This window comes from Protobothrops mucrosquamatus, unplaced genomic scaffold (genome assembly GCF_001527695.2).
Source record: "Protobothrops mucrosquamatus isolate PMUCROS unplaced genomic scaffold, P.Mucros_1.0 scaffold390, whole genome shotgun sequence".
NCBI lineage: Eukaryota > Metazoa > Chordata > Lepidosauria > Squamata > Viperidae > Protobothrops > Protobothrops mucrosquamatus.
Window position 1 is genome coordinate 115179 of NW_015386722.1, and position 18091 is coordinate 133269.

The following is an 18091-nucleotide window of genomic DNA, read 5'->3' on the forward strand; positions in this document are numbered from 1 at the left end:
GGGAATTTTAGTGGGGTTTTTAAGGGTAATTTTAAGGGTAATTTTAACGACTAGGCCTTTACAAATATTTTCTTTTAATTTGGTTTTAATATTGATATTTGTTGTAATGTTGTTTTATAAGGCTGTTAGCCGCCCTGAGTCCGGTGAGGAGAAGGGCGGGATACAAATCAAATTATAAATAAATAAATAAATAAATATATTAAATCCCAACTAACTAGGAATTTGGAATATCTAAAATGGCTGAAGATTCACAAATGCCTTGGTAAAATCCCAAATTTATGAGCTGATCTCAGCTGGCTAGTTTTTATGGTAAAGCTACAAAACAGGGCAGGTAAAACAAAGGTGATACTTCTATACTTCTGAATATTTCACATGCCTCCAATGTGTGTCTGTGTACATGTGTGGCTGGGAGCATGTTCTTATATGTGAATGTTTCTTTAAATCTCTTACAAACTGCTGAGAGAAAAAAAGAAAGAATAGGGGATACAGTCTATTTAGAAGGTGATTCTGGATTTCAAGGAAGGAAGGAAGGAAGGAAGGAAGGAAGGAAGGAAGGAAGGAAGGAAGGAAGGAAGGAAGGGAGGAAGGAAGGAAGGAAGGAATTGAAGGAGGGAGGGAGGGAGAGAGAGAGAGAGAGAAAAAGAAAGAAAGAAAGAAAGAAAGAAAGAAAGAAAGAAAGAAAGAAAGAAAGAAAGAAAGAAAGAAAGAAAGAAAGAAAGAAAGAAAGATCATGTAGCAGGGATTAAATCTCTTAAAATACTTGCTTTGTTTAGCTAAGCAAGTTCACATACTTGAATGACATGCGTAACTTGTGAAGGTTATTCATTGTTAATAAAATATTTATACTGAAGTGTTTAATGTTTGAAGTAGTCTTTTGCCCTCTGTTTAACTTCTGCTCATTGTTAAAAATCAGGAATACAGTAGACAGAGAGGAGGGAGGGGAAACCCATGCACCATAAGCTTTAGTTAAAAATAGATAGAATATTTCAAAATGAGAAATATGGGATATGGAGAGCTATGGAGCTTGATTAATCTTACATTGTGTTTGGCCTTGAACAAAGCCTATCCAGCCTCCTAACAGTGAAATTTAATGGAATTATGCCCTTATTGTGAAATATTAGTTATCATTCCAGTTCAGAGGGGGTTTTTGGAATAAAGGAGTTTTTGTTGTGTAATATTGCTGATTACTCCAATTTAAGAAATATCTATTTCTATAATCTTATTATTGCCTTATGCCTAAATGGAAATTTAGCAAGAAATATTCTGCAGGAGTCAGGGGGATTCATAAAGCCAGAAAGAGAAATGTCCATACTTTTTGTGAAATATGTGTCTTTGCTTTCTTAATATCCCATGGGGAATTTATGATAAAAGGGGCACCTTGCTTTCAGTACACTTGAGGGGGGGGGAGGATTATGAGATTTTATAAAAAGGATTACTGCAGAAAGTCAAGTTTCCCCATGGGTTCTTTGATCCATAAAACTCAGTGTCAGACAGTTCAGTGAACACAGAACTAGCTTTTCAGATTCTTTCTTTAATGACATTTAATTTGTCATTTGTGGCTTCAATAAATCAACAGCATCCTAATGTGGGTTTTCACAGCCAGTAAACTGTTAGGCAGTGTTGAGCTTCAAGGTTTTAGTGACTGTGGTCCACAGGCTACCTTGCATCTGAAGATGTCAACCACAGTTGCTAGTGAAATGTCAGGAAACCGAAGGTCTAGCCCAGGGGAGGGCAATTAATTTTCCCAAGCAGCCACATGAGAAACTAGGACTGTTGTGAGGGTCAAACTAATAGGCTGAACTTAATTCTGCTCAATGTTAATTTTATTGTTTTATAAAAAGCAATAAATTACATGGTTTTGGTTAGCTGCTACTGGTAAGAATACATGTTATGTCTAATTTACATTTGATTTCTAATTTTTGACTGACCTCACACAGGCAAGTCAGGGACAACCAAAGGGCCAGATGTGGCCCGGGGCCATAAAATGGCCAAGTCTGGTCTAGACAATGTTCACTGAAGGCTCAACACTACTCCAACAGGAATTGGTTCTTACTCATGATTTGGATTATTTCTTGGTTTGGTTGTTTGTTTAGACAATTTGTACAGCTGCCCGTATCACAAATTTGACTCTGAGCAACACACAAAGCTTAAAATCCCAAAGACAATAACATAACGGATGGAAACTAATCAAGGAGAGAAGCAACCTAGAACTAAGGAGAAACTTCCTGACAGTTAGAACAATTAACCAGTGGAACAACCTGCCTCCAGAAGTGGTGAATGCTCCAACATTGGAAGTTTTTAAGAAGAGACTGGACAGCCATTTGTCCGAAATGGTATAGGTTTTCCTGCCTGAGCAGGGGGTTGGACTAGATGACCTCCAAGGTACCTTCCAACTTTACTACTACTACTACTACTACTACTACTACTACTACTACTACTACTACTACTATTATTATTATTATATTCCATAAAAACAAGAATACAGGTCTGTTAGCAATCACCACTTCATCTGAAAAGACAAAGGGAAGAATCACCTTCCGTCCAGAGAGAATTAAAAGACAAACCTAGCAGAAGGCATGACCTTGATTTGAAACAACCAAGTGCATCCATAACACAACGCACAAGTAAATCAAGAGGTCAAAACAGATTGAACAGTATGTCACTTTTACAGAAAGAGCACCAGAAAATTCCTTTCTGGGTTTGAAAAAACAAACTTTCTTAAACTGTTATCTGCACACGAGAACTTATTTTATTTTATTTATTTATTATTAAATTTATATCCCGCCCTTCTCCTTGCGGACTCAGGGCGGTTATTATCTGCAAACACACTGCATCAACACAAGATTGTCCAAAGAACAACCTTCCCCATGCTGCTGTGCACTCATATGTGGAACAGACACTGTGAAATATGTTTTCAATGCATCAATCACAACAAAACATTGTTAGGAAGTGAGGTATATACACGTCAGCTACCTGTTAGAAATCTGGGTACTTCCTTGTATTCGTGCATGACCCCCCTTATACTGTGGCTATCCAGGAGCAGGTCAGTTCTAGAAGAGGGAAAAACTGGGCACAGGGTACCCAAGATCACTCCCACTTTATACAAGGCATCACTTTCACTTCTGTCACTTATTTCCTCCCTGATTCAAGTTATTACGATTCCATTTACAGACCCTGCTTGACAGCTGGTTGATATGCCAAACTTCCATAGGAGGATCAAATATGTGTTTGCTCAAAGACAGAAGCTGAGTTTGTTTCACATATCCTTTTAAAATGCACCCTGTACTCACAGTGGCAATTGGAGCTAATACATCTGCTCCTGAGTCTGATAAACGTTACTGAGGATAACAAGATTGAGGCATTCTGTCTAAATGATCCATACCCAGGAGTTTTGAAGGCAGGAGCAAAGCTTTTATTTGTAGCCTTTGCTTATAGAAACCAGTTAGTGCCTTCAATGATTATTAATTTTATAGGGCTTCTTTTTATAAATGTACTAGACAACCCATAACCTGTCAGGTCATCATTTTAAAGATATTTCTTACCTAAATAGAGAAACCGGGCAGGCAAAAAGCAGGAGGAGGAGGAGGAGGAGGAGGAGGAGGAGGAGGAGGAGGAGGAGGAGCAACCTCCGACTTCCTGCTGGCTTTCCCATTGACTTTCATTGTGGAAGTTGATAGGGAAATGAAGATCACAAGACTACAGCTGACCACATCAGGGCAGTGGTGTGGCAACACAGCAGTGCTGAAACAGCCACAATTTTGCCAAATTTCAAGTCCATAGGAGCAATGGGATCCAGATTAGGATGTATTGTTTGAGTTAGCCCATTTCAGGTATGTTGATTCAAAAACTGTTGCCCTATGATGTACTCACTTCCTCAACTGAAGCTTGCAAACAGACAAATAGAGTTTTAGTAGTATATAGATGTATTGTTACTTATGCACATATGCATGTCTTAACGGTGTGCTGTATTTTTAAATTCTGTAACTTAGTCTCAAACTGTAAATAGACTCTCTTTTAGGTTCATGTTGTCAATAAGAAACTCCTATCATAATAAAACTCAACCTCATGCTGTAACGTGTACCTGCAAGTTTATGTTTTTCTGTTTTTAATATTTATTCATTTATTCATTCCTTCATTCCTTCATTTTTCCCCCAAATGTTTATATGCCACTTTAGTCATTTTAACACCAAGCAGTCCTCTATTTACCCTTGCTTGTTTTTCTCTCAGTGTAACTAGAGCGTGACGTTACACACTATTCTCCAATGCTGTGTATATCACATGCCTGTATCATTTTCACTAGCCCCAACAAAATACACGCCATTGTGCTGTGTTTCTGAATTTCCAGCTTCTGTTTAAGGAGGAAATGAAGGCAACGGCTGAGTAAATTATCTTGGCACATATACAGGCAACCGCTTCTCTTGTGGTCTCTATGTGAACTTCTAAAACTGATGAGAGAGATGGATTGTTTATGTGTTTATGGGTTCTTTGCAGGCCAAAGATAAGAGAACAGAGAGAGGAGGTGTGGTGGTAGTGGTCAGGAAGACAGTTTAGAAAATAAGCTCAAAATAAGAACCGATCCAAAGTGCCTGCTCCTCTTCAATTGGAAGCTACAGTACCTTCTCCCAAAGAGGGAAACACTTAATTAAGGAGAGAAGAGCAAATGCTTTCGATCCACTAAGCACAAAGTGTGCGTTCTTTTCCTTGGATGGTGACTTATACATCACCTCAAATGCAGGTTGCATAATCTGCATGAGCTTATAAATGCTGATTTATAGGTGTAGATTTAAAAAATTACTCCAATGTAATTATAAATATAACGCACTTCATTCTCTGAGTAGGGAAAAGTTGACAAATAGCCACCGAGTCTGCTCAGCCTGCTGAGCAGGTGTTCAAAGTGTGGAATGGCATTTCAAGGCTCCTGTTCTTCCTTCTTAGGATGTGTGGTGGTGCCACTGGAAAAACCCTGGGCTAGCTAAAAAGGAAACCAAGGTTGTGTGAATCCCACAGATGCATGCTGCATCCCAGATGTATTGACAAAGCTGTGAGCATGCTAAGAGAAGCAGAGTGATTCTTCATTTCCATCCTATCACAATGAAGGAAGAAACTGGGGGAGTAAGTTTCTATCACTACCTCTCCAGACCTCTCCTATCCTGAGTTCATTTACACTGAACCTGGAGTCCTGCTGTCAAGTGGAACACAAATATTTTTAACTCACAGTAAGTAAAGAATAGGAAGGGAGAGGCATGGATTTCTTGTCCTACTGAGAAGGAAAGGGTATTTCCTCTTCTGCCTTTTCCTGTGGCTGGATCAGCAATATTCTGCAAAACAGTCCCCACCACCACAGCCAAGGTTTCCATTTAATATCTGACTGAAATGGGGAAGGGAGAATGACCAGCTTGCTCTTTGCAACATTCCTAACTTTGACAAAGGATGACATTAGTTCAGGACAGAGGAATTCAGTTCCTCATCCAGCTGGGGACAGTAAATTCTTTTCTGCTGAAGATTTTATGAATAAGTCTATCTGTTCCTTTGCTGCCTTTAGAACATCCCACCTCAAGTAAAGATGCCTTGATGTAGCAAAGTAGCCCCAGTGAAGTAGGGCTAGAAGCTAAGCAATTGTGTTATAATGAGCCAGATTATCTTTGGAGATTCTCAGTCACCCAGGTCATGGTTGTCCCAAAGGCGCTTTTTCAAAAGGCAACTGGACTTTGTTTTTCCTTGAAGATGTTTTGCTTCTCATCCAACTGAAGACACTTCTTGGATGAGAAGCAAAACATCTTCAAGGAAAAAACAAAGTCCAGCTGCCTTTTGAAAAAGCACCTTTGGGACAGATTTGCAGTCCATTTTACTCACAACTTTCCATGCCTGTATCCCCCAATGTGTTCCCTGGGAAGCACCAACAGACCTACTGATATGTTCCTTGAATCCCACCAAGCCCACTGCGTCACCTGACTTTTAAAACTTCTTTCATGCTCTTTAAATTTGAAAGTAGCCAACTGCTGCAAGGGAGACCACGTTTAGTATTTTCTTTATCAACAGAAATGCCTCTGGGTCTTGAATTAAGGCTTTTTTTTTTTAAAGAAAGTGTGCCCACCTGGGAGGGGGGAAGAGGAACACCCTGAAAATCTAAAGTACTGGCAGTGAGGATCCTCATTTTTACTTTCCAGAAAATGAGGATTTTGTGGCTGGGAATGCCACAGCTGCTTATGCTTCAAAAGTCTAAATTATGGTCCCCAAAATCTAAATTATGGTCCCAAAATCACTGAGCTTTCCAGTCTTGAATTATCCAGATATAAGATCACATCTGCTAAGAATTTTGGTAGTTGGCTGTCAATCATCCAGTCACCCACAATTTTAGATGTATCTAGCCCCATCATCAATTATCAAGAATTGAACCAAAGTCCTCTATATATGAAGGTTGTGCATTATCCTTGTGCCATTATGAGCTGTGGTGGCGCAGTGGTTAGAATGCACTATTGCAGGCTAACTCTGCCCAAAGACTGGAGTTTGATCCTGATGGGCTCAAGATTAACTCAGCCTTCCATCCTTTCAAGTTCAGTAAAATGAGGACCCAGATTGTTGGGGCCAATATGCTGACATTTGTAAACCGCTCAGAGAGTGCTGTAAAGCACTGTGGAGCAATATATATAAGTGCTTTTGCTATTCCTTTTTACTGCTACCTTGGAATCCAAGTCAGCTTTTCAGTTACTCACTAGCTGACCTTCAGAAACTCATAATTTGTCAACCTAAAATGTCTCCTTGGAGAAAAGAAAGGAAATAAATGAAACAGTTCTTTCGCTGTCTCTCCCCGGAACATATAGTATCAAAAATGTTCAAAGGGCAGATAAAGACAGAGAGTCATATTTAACAGAGGTGGGGAAGGGGATGGGATGGGATGGGAGAAAGCGAGGGGGCACCCAGGCATGAAATGCCAAAGATGAAACTTATCAGAGCTGGAACTGCAAATGTAGAATACACAGAGGAAGACAATGGGTAAACTCACCCTGTTCAACATCTTCCAAAAGAACCCCTCTTTTAATGAGCTCCTCTCTTGGTTTTCGCATTGAAATCTTTCGTTCTAAAACTGACATTAAATTGGAAACAAAAAACCAGCACTCAGAATAGAGGGCAAAGATGGAGGGGAAAAAATCACTTTTAAGATATGGTTAAGTGGCTCATTGTGATTGTTTTAAGGATGAATGTTACATACATATTCTTATGTAAATATTTCTTTTCCCTCAATCCATGTTGCAAGAGGAGGATAACACTTCATGCATACAATATTTTACAACTGGAAAACAGTCAATGGAACTTTAACTAGGCACTCCTTGTCTGAAATTCTATTTGACATTTTACTACAGGCCACTTCAGCAAAGCTTAGTTATAGCCGCAGTTGGCTATCATTATTAAGTGGCAATAAAACTTTGAAAACATTTCTGAGGAAGCAGATCTGGAATCTGCTATTTTCAGGTAAGAATGCAAAGTGCTATGCCAGATAATTTCTGATCTGGAAGATCTGTTGATTCAGTGACCTGTGGCCAAAGCAGTCAGGGAGGTAAAATGGCATAAGAACAAATACGGTACCATGTCCAAAACAAGGACTGGGGTCTCAGGAAATAACAGACTATTACTTGTGGTTTGTTGATTAAACTACATTTCACTTACTCCTTCCCTTGAATTAAGCCACAAAACATGATTTACAAAGTACAGTGCCAAGAGTCTCTCATTACCACTCAAAAGCCAAAAGAAATCAAGCCACTTTACCACTTAATGCAGTGAGCAAACTCAGGCTAAGAATGCACAAGGGCTTAAGGGGAGAAGAACAGGACTGGAGTCTAGCAGATTACCTTCTGATGTCTCTTTAAATTTTCCACTGGTTTTCTTTTTTCGCCACTTCCAAGGTTTAAAGATCTTGCCAAACCCAGCAAATTTGCTCTTTCTCTTGGAAGGCGGGGTTGTGTCGCCGGATTCCAGAACTTCAGCCACTGTTCCAGCATCCTGTGTTGGCTGCTCCCCCTCCTCAGCTGCACACGAAAGAGAAAGAGGAACATTCATTATAAGAGGACATTGTCACAATGATACCTCGTCTAGATCAGAGGTCTCCAACCTTTTGGATACCAGGGACCGGTTCCGTGGAGAGAGGTTTTTCCGCGGACCAAAGGGTGCATGGTTTTATGTGCTGCCTGCATCCCACGGACGGGGCTTTGTTTGTTTGTGAGACCCGGTTGCTGGCATGCTGCGGCCCGGTACTGGTCCACGGACTGGGGGTTGGGGACCCCTGTTCTAGATGAAGGTGACTACAGATAGTCCTTGGCTTACAACAGTTCATTTACTGACCATTTGAAGTTACAGCGGCACTGAAAAAAGTGACTTATGACCACTTTTCATACTTACAACCGTTGCAGCATCCCCGTGGTCACATGATCAAAATTCAGACGCTTGGCAACTGACTCATATTTATGATGGTTGCACGGTCCCGGGGTCACGTGACCACCTTTTGCGACCTTCTGACAAGTGGAGTCAATGGGGAAGCCAAATTCATTTAATAATTGTGTGACTAACTTAACAACTGCAGTGATTCACTTACCGACAGTGGCAAGAAAGGTCATAAAATGGGGCAAAACTCACAACTGTTTCGCTTAGCAACAGAAATTTTGAAGTCAATTGTGGTCGTGGGTAATGGACTACCTGTAGCTAGAATATAACTTTATTATATTTTTTTAACCTTATGCAGCAGGAAAACACACAGAAAAAAAACCTTGGGAAAATACTGTACATTACACTATTGTACAGATTTGCTATAAAATGGGTAGACAAAAAACAAGCTAAAATGATGAGGGGTGGGTGGCTTTGATTTACTTCCTGTTTTAAAAATGGGGGGGGGGGAGAGAAAAAGCATCCCATGCCAAAAGTAACAATCTCAGGAAATCAACACAATAACAGCCTCCCACTCCACCTACTGTTCTGGCATTCCCCAAACATTTTTAAAAACAAAGAGTGCGCAGGAGGAAGAGAAAGGGCCTGTGGGAAAATATCCCTGCAGCTTAAGTACGACACTGGTCTATGAAGCAAACAAATGTCAGATATGGAAAATCCATTCAGGTTTTACTGTTTCGAGCCATTTTATGGCGCTTGGAGTTTTCCCTGTAAAATATTAGTCAACCAGCATGATTTACAAGAAGTTCCATTAGCCAAAAGATACCCTTTTTGAATTTATACTCTGATAAATACTCTGTCTCTCAGTCACTTTTAATTCATCTTTCTTCTTCTTTTCTTTAGTTTATCATTTCCATAAGCTTCCGTTTTATTTTGGGGGGGTTAAAACATCAGCAGGAATATTTTATTTTAAAAATCATCAAAATGCTCTCCGCATCCCACAGCTTCCCACCATGGTTATTGCCTGTCAAATCTTCCCAACTTTTTAGCTACTTGGTCATATGGCCACAAATATCCAATCTCTGCTCAAAGTTAACCTATGGCATTTTGTAAATGAGCTTACTAAACTTCATATGCGCCAGAATATGTCCCCTATTTCCTAGAATTATGTTACCTATCCTACGTGGAAATATGGAAGTTGCTATTTCAAACATATCTGGAGGATACCACAATGAAGAATGCTGATCAGCATCTTTCCCTTTCTACAAACATGACAATGCAGTATAAACAGTTCTCCTTAGGAACAAACTGTAAACAAAGGAAAAGAAAATTTCAAAAAAAATCATATAGGAAAAAGATGAATCACATTTGATTCGTTGTTATAGAACTCACTTCCAAAACTGCACAATCAATTGTAAGTTAAAGAGTGACCAAGAAATTATTCCTTAGATTTCGTATATTATGCCTGAGTTCATCCAGTCAGGTCTTGTAATTGACAGACAGAAATTATGTCAATTCATAGATTTTCTATTATCATTCTTATTAACATTTTATGCCTCCCAACTCCCAGTGGCTCTGGGTGGTTTACAAATTATTAAAAATATTTGTAAACAAAAAAAACCAATACAAAACCAACCTATATTATAAAGCATCGATGACAAACTCTAATGGCTAGTTAGGCGTGAAAAATCAGGATAACACAAGTTCCAATTAAATTGATGTATTACTAAGTATGCCTATTTATAAAAATCTACTCAAATAATAGCACTATCTTGGCATGGAATCCAAGAGGTGCTGGAATCAGTCCATTTGTGGCTACATAGAAATTCCAGGCTGATTTCTCTTTTGACTCCGCCTCTAGGTTCTCCCACTCCTTCTCCTAGTTTCACATACTGTATGAAGTTAAAATGAAACAGATCACTTTAGGAATTCTGCAACCTGCATACTCTCCAGATCCATGGCCAGCCCATTTCTCAGCAATGGCCATACCATATGCAAATTCCAAAATTCCAGGGTTAAAAGTTATGGCTTAGCATAAGCATGAAACCTAAGTTAATTTGAAAATATCTAACATTCACTTCTACTTGCCATTCATTATTACTCTACACCAAGAATACCTTCTTGAATGAAGTTATGATGTAAATGTTCTCCTTGCACAACGCTGCCATTTCAATTTCTCCCAGTATTTACAACATCCTATAACCCAAGTCAGGCTTCTATTCAAACAAATGTTTTCAGGAGGCTGGCATCATTTGAGTTCATATCATACAGCGATATAGTTGAGATCATGTGTGAATGGGAACAAAGCCAATTTAAGACCAATCTTATGAAGAAATAATATATTACTCTTGTTCCATGACTTAGTGAGTAGATCAGGTGTTATCATAATTCTTTCAGAGGGAGATTGTAGAGTAACTGCCTTACTCACAAATGGCTCACGCTGTAGGGGGTGTTCCCATGGAGCTTTCCAAAAATAAATCTATTTTTTGGCAAATATGGACATGAGACATTTTTGAATCTCAGCTGCACAAGAACACTTTAAGACCTGTGTCCTTAAAAAAAACAAACTAAAGGGATACAGAATACTTCCAGATGCAAAACCCAATTGCAACCATACTTAGATACGCAGAAATGTGCACAAGTAACTACTTAGCACATTAACCACTTAGGGGAAATCTCTGGGTGGGAATTCACAACTCCATGTTTTGGGGAAAGCAAGAAAATCAAGAAAATCTCCAAAAGAACTAATGGCTTGTATATGGACACCTCCAGCTAGTTGACTTTGATTTTGCCAATTAGATAGATTTGTTGTTAAGAGAAATGGCTAGTTATATACTAATGTGTAAAAATAAAAAGTTGAGGCTGTAATGCTGTTATCATGTACTGTGTTAAAAAAATTAGACGTCAATGTTTTTTCCTTTTTCCCTTGTACATCATATTTTCTTCCCCTCTCTCTTTTTCCTTCCCTTAATTTCCTATTTTTATTTTTCTTTGTATTTTCTACACTGATAAAACAATAAAAGTCATGAATGCAAAAACAAAACAGTGTAAGCTCTAAACATTATGATATACACTGAAGGAGATCCCATGTTTGGTGAATACTTCTGAAAAATCATTCTTCATATTTTGCAGAACACAAAACCCAACACTTTAGGATTTCCTTTGCAAATGTATTTCTGGACATCAAAAGCAACACTACTAAATATTCCAATTATTTGCAGACGTGCTTCCTCTTTAGAAAAATGCCAAGGGCGTTATATTTTAATAAGAGCTCTAATTTTATTCATTCACTTGGTGAAATGATCATTTCTGATCTAGGAACATTATTTTAATGACATTTGCTGCAGACCCAAATTATAATATTCACAATTTTTTCCAATGTCATGGAAAGGCAACGAGGTTCTAGAATTCATCCTATTGATTATTGGTTGTAATTCAGTGAAGACATACTGGGATATAACCACTCTGAAGCAATGGGTGTTGTACCACAACCACCTGTAATCAAAATCAAATATTCTACAGTAATAACTGTTAAATGCAAAAATCCAATGAGGTTAAGTATGCTAATCTTAGTCAAATAAAATGTATTCACCTTCTTCTTCATAAAGATTCTAAGATTGTATTGTGCAAACAATGGATGGATCAACAGGTAATGTGGGTTTATAACGCACATCTTCTAATCATCAAAGGCCTACATCACAAACATTTCTTTCTTGTGCAAAAAGTCCATAAGGTGTTTTGAAGTCATTGATGAATGTCAACAATGCCTTGGGAACTTTAAGATGGGTGGGCTTAAGCTCCCAGAATTCTGGGAGTTGAAGTCCACCCCTCTTAAAGTTCCCATGGTTGAGAAATACAGGAATAAGTCCATTTTTCCATCTCAACAAATTCTATCAGTTCCACCAACCATTCCTCCATAGTGGGTAATGCCCAATCTTTCCCTCATTGAGCATACAGTAATCTCACCACAGTAATCATAGATTGAAATAATCTTCCTAACTGCTCATCAATCACTCTTAAAAAGAAAACCTCTGGTTTTAACACAGACAGTAGATCCTATCATTCTTTATACATATTTAAAATTCTGAAGCAATGCAACTGTTGTCTTGTCTATTTCTTCAATTGTTAGCTATCATCTTCATTTAAGTTATATATTCCCAAAGGGTAGCAGCTTCTCGTAACAACAAAACCAGAAAGCAGTAAAGGAGTGCCATAAATACCACCAAATTAAAGTTTTTTTTGAAATAAATCCCCCTCTGCTAGCAGAAATGCATATATACCTATGCCAATGTCTTGCATCCACAAGGCACTCAATAATAACTCAATAAATTTGGTGGCATTATATTAGCGTATCCTGCATTGCACCAAGCGCCACATGACAAGCAGAACAGGAAGGTGGTTGATGTCACGATGCCAAGAACAGCCCATGATGGCTCTTATGTAGCGCAGTGATCCAACAGACCCTGGAGCAGTACAAAAGGGCTTCTTCTTTTTATTTCAACCATCGCATTAATACCATAGTACTCACCCCAGGCTAGCAGCAAATTCTCTGGAGGTAAACAATGTCCCCGTTAAAATTATTTCACAAAACAACTGAAAATCACAAGGGTATGAAGTGCTATTTCTATACATCTTTGCTAATAGAACTAGATTGGAGATAATGTGTTACTTCAAATATTTACATATATTTAAATTAAGGGGGGGAGAATAAAAGCTAGCTACGTCCAGCTGTGGTAAAGGATCCCAGGCTGCAGGCTTTTCGTGCTATTGTGGCAACTCAGTAAAAAGTAGACCAAGCGTCTATTTTTGCTCTTTCATGTTTCATTAAGGAAGTCTGCACAGGCTTTACCTCTGCTCTCAAGCTGGCATATTTTCTGATTAAAAACAACGGGTTATTCCTCTTTCGTAAATTTAAATTCCGTATCACAAAACATCTGCTTAATTTGGGCACAAATTGTATTTTTGGACATAATGCATCCACTGTGCAAACACTTGTATAACCTCACTGTCCAGGAACCACTATGGAGATATACAGCACATTTGCATCAGTAAGCCTCTATTGAGAAAAATAGTGGAAGCCTGGCAGAAATTGTAATTGGGGTCAGCTAACTCTGGTTTTTAACCAGTGGCTTGAATAGTTCACTAAGTTGCATGAGATGAATGTCAAGTGAACACATAGGGAACAGGGGGTGGAGGGAGTGTCAAAACACGCATCATAGCATCACTGTGGCAAAACCCTGTGACTTATGTACTTGCATCTGGTATCAAGTACAAAATAGTGAAGTTTGCATCATGAAGTCACAACATGTTTTGTCATTTTTTTTCATCATAACCAGAACTAATAGCACTAGATACTGAGGGGTGGAAAACATCCAGAGTTACAGCTGATAAGCTTAAAGACTGTAATGCTGCAAACCAATGTTTCCCCTTAAAAAAAACAAGCTCTGCTCTACTTCAGCAGGAACAAAAGAGTATATGGGTAGTGGCAGCAAATTCTTGGAGGAAATAAAAGGAATTCAACCTCCGCATCCACACAACCAGTGACCCACGGGTTGTAGATCTACAGCTGTCTGTTACACTGTGTAATGTATTATACGCATAACAAAATTCACATTTCATAGAATCATTTCCATGGCACATTCTGTCACTGGGAACCCACACACAGACAAGTCAAGAGAACGTTGGATAAAGCCCTTGTCTGGAAAGGATTTTTTTTTTTAAAGTTTGAACTGAATTCCACATTTTCCCCCACACCTTCCCAAGAGCACCAGACTGTCTTGCAATATGTTTGCTGAAGTCAAACTATGTGCACTCAGGGCTTAAGTATGGGGAAGGTCACCCCACCTATCTTCCTGAAAGAAAAAACAACCTGCTACAGAAAAATAATGGCTATTTCCAATATTGTAAGCTGTGTCACATCAACAAATGCCACATACTTCTATTTGCAACAAGGGCAAATATACGTTCTGTCTCTGGTCAATGCATACAATCTCTAAGAAACTAAGGTGCAAATCAGGTGTGTTGATTTAATTTGGTAACAGCAAGTGAGAATAAGGAAACATAATACATATGTTGCACCCTAAATACTGTTCTAATCATTTCAGAGGGCTTCTTTGAGTACCTACAAAAGTTTATCTATTGCTAAAGAATTGTTTTTTATTTCAACTACCAGTGCTTTGGTTTAAGTCTTCTAAACATTGGCAACACAAGATAATAGAACATAAGGATCTGTCTGCTACTATCTAATCTACTCCTTTGCAAATAAGGAAATTGCTAAATACATTTAGCAATTTAAATTAGTAGGGAGCGCACAGACACACAAAATTAAAAATCGCCTCTTAAAAATGGGAAGGCACTTAGTGGAGATTTAAAATGCGACTTATAATAGAGGCCACAAGACAAGCTGCAAACATATTTAACTCTTAAAGCTCATTTCCCAAATCAAAGACTGTCTCTACTAAAGTCACACCCTATTTGTGAAATATACCCTGCACAGAGTCAGGCTAAGAAATGTTTCTTAACTCATTTGTAGTACTGTGAAAAAAAATGGCAGGTACATTAAAAACCTCAATTGTCAGCATCTTTATTCAGATCCTGGTTGACTACCAGGCAACACCACGCCAATCTTGGTAGCCTGATAGAGATATTTTCTGGATGGCTCCCTAGACCAGTGGTTCTCAACCTTTTTAATGCCACGACCTCAACCGGTCGTAAGTCGAGGACTAAACCGGTTGTAAGTCGAGGACTAAACCGGTTGTAAGTCGAGGACTAAACCAGTCATAAGTCGAGGACTACCCAACTGGTCATAAGTCGAGGACTTTCCCTGCCCGGGAGCTCCGCACATGAGTGATTCCACCCCCTGCGCTGGCTGAGGCGTAGCTGGCAAGCGGCAGAGACGGAGCAGGCCAACCACCAGCTGGCCCAGCCCAAGGGAGGTAAGGCACCCACCGGAAAAGGGGGGGAAAAATGGCGGACAAAAAAAATGGCGGACAAAAAAAATGGTGGACAGCCTTGCTTGGCGACCCCCATGAAATGGTCGATCAACCCCAAATGGGGTCCCGACCCACAGGTTGAGAACCACTGCCCTAGACGATTCAATTGGGTCCACAGTTAAATAGGAGAGGAAGAAGGAAAAAAGATCCCTTGTACGATTCTGATGTTAACTCTTAAAATGCAAACCTACCCAGTCCTGGATATTTCCTCCACTGTCACCAAGGCTGCCCTGAATTGAGACACCACAAGATGTTTCCCCTACATCTGCCCCAATTCTTTGCTTCTCTGCTTTGCCAAACAGTTTGTCAAAACCCGAGAGATGTACAGTTATGGGATTTTGTAGGAACAGCAACAATGACTTCAATAGTGGCATTAATAGTCCCTAAAACCCATGGGATGGGACTGAAAAGACCCACTCTCTGGAATCCTCAACCTGAAACTTTTGTGTTCCTTCCTTCATTCTTGGATGATGAGTCCATTTTAATTTTAAAGTGTAGGATCGTGGAGGCAATGTCTTTTTTTGAAAATGGAAGCAAGTGGATATGGACAAGTGTTCTTTTAAAAAATCTCCTGCTTAAAGGATGACTGATTAAATTGCTTCAGGATGGTAGGTGATTAGAAGAAGTGTGTTTTAATAATTAAGTATCACACAGAGGAGAAATAGTAAATCAGCGCATCATCCTTGTCTGAAGCATTTCACTCCAAGCAAAATGCAGGATACGTATTTTCTGCTGACCACTTTTACTCGGAATTTTTTTCCACTCTGGCAGCAACAAGCAAAGATCAAAAAGACTGGTTCCTAAAGTACACTAGGTACAAGTTACAGAGCAATAGATGTTCCAAAGCAAGGCTTCTCTCTCTCTTTTTTTTTTTTTTTTAAGCAAGGATTACGAAAACAATCTCTCCTCGGCACTTCTGAGAATCAAAAACTCTTCCAACTTACACAATCCTAGCCATCTCTTTTTTCAACGTGCTTTGACTTCACCTACAATTCTTGGCTGTGCTTTCAGCTGCAACTAGACCCTCCATTACTCACCCAAGGGAGCTGGATATACCGGTCTTGAGTAGCGTGTCTGTCCCATTCTTTTATTCTTCAAGGTAGGCTCAGAGAGAGGGAGCAAGGCAAGCCGATTCGAGAAGCAGACATCAGCCTCTGAAAGTTAACAGACTCCGCAGGGTGGAGAAACTTCACCGCTTCCCCCCAACCCACTCCGAGACCCCAAAGAAGAATGGTCCCAAGTCAGAAAAAGTCCAGGATTGCGGGTCCAAGCTCTGCCACGGTATGTCCTGTATTGCTCGCCTGGGCACGGTGTAATTCTCATAAATACGCTCCCATGCCAGCCCCCTCCAAGGAAGAACGAATGCCTGTCATTCCACAGTGCGTATTCTGCTTAGGGGTGGATCTCAGGAAGGAGGAGGAGGAGGAGGAGGAGGAGGAGGAGGAGGAGACTTCAGAGCTACAGAAGCCAAGTAATCAACACCCCCTGGGCTCTTTAAAGGCACGAGTTAAAAGGCTGGAAGGGGGACGAACAAGCAGAAGGGTTTGGAAGACTTCAAACGGCCGAACAGCTTATAAACAAGCTACTACTAATTGTCATTCTTCTGCTTTGAAGGAAGAAATCTGAGCACCCTGGTTTTCTTGGGGGGTGGAGAGGCGGAGACCATCTGAAATGGATTAGCTACCCCTGAGATTCCAACTTCCCTTCCATATCACGAAAGGAAAATGAGTGATTTAAAAAAGAGAGAATAAAGGGGGACACAGAGAAAGGATTCTCATCCTCTGGGACCAACTGGAAGGACAGAACCAAGAACTGGATTGGTGCTTTGGATCAATCAACACAGAGTCCAAGTGCGGTTATTTTTTTTTTTGTCCAGAAAGGGGAATCCAAGAGGTGACGTATTCTGCGCACTCAAGCAATATTAATTGGAATTTCTTTTATCTTCTTTCTATGGAGATCCTCCATCATCCAGGTCGTGGTTGTCCCAAAGGTGCTTTTTCAAAAGGCAACTGGAGTTTGTTTTTTCTTGAAGACATTTTGCTTCTCATCCAAGAAGCTTCTTCAGCTTCTTGGAGGAGACGCGAAACGTCTTCAATGAAAAACAAAGTCCAGTTGCCTTTTGAAAAAGCACCTTTGGGATGTCTTTATCTTCTATTTATAAATCAACTTTCTTATTGTTGGACTATTCCCATCATTGCCAGCTAACATGATCATGCTTAGATGGTTTACAAAAAAAATAATAATTTCGAACTCTGACACTAAGCGTGTTTTTTTCCTACATGGAGCAATACAAATAATAGGGATAATTTAATAGATGGTTTACAAAAAGAAAAATAAAATTTCAAACTCTGACACTATTAAATTATCCCTATTATTTGTATTGCTCCATGTAGGAAAAAGCTAAACTTACTAATATTAAAAACACAAGTAGGGAAGAGATTCAAACTAAACCTATCTCTATCTTCAGAACTCTCCTTATCACTAAATTAAAATTTCTCATCTATAATGCATACAATTGTGAAACAATCCTGTCCAGAATTAATAGTTTCTTTTTCCAGAAAGTTTTAGAACCCTGTAAATATACATTATGGTTTTATATATGTTAAATTTTGAAAACGGTTACAACTTCTATATTAACAGAACTGGAAAAACACTCTGCATAAAAGGAAAACTAAATCTGGGTAAATGTAAGTATTCGGCTATTGTGAAGAACTGCACTATTT

General features: G+C 39.3%; 1 protein-coding gene across 1 annotated transcript in view; it reads right to left on the reverse strand.

Moving 5' to 3' along the window:
- Positions 1–16751, reverse strand: part of PHACTR4 (phosphatase and actin regulator 4) — a 39085-nt gene extending 22334 nt beyond the window's left edge. The window contains exons 1-3 of the mRNA XM_015815966.1: positions 16406–16751; positions 7848–8024; positions 7004–7084 (exon numbers count right to left, since the gene is read on the reverse strand). Of these exons, the coding sequence (XP_015671452.1) occupies positions 7004–7084; positions 7848–8024; positions 16406–16451 (304 nt within the window). The 5' untranslated portion in view covers positions 16452–16751. The remainder of the gene's footprint in view (positions 1–7003; positions 7085–7847; positions 8025–16405) is intronic.
- Positions 16752–18091: the final 1340 nt, after the last annotated feature.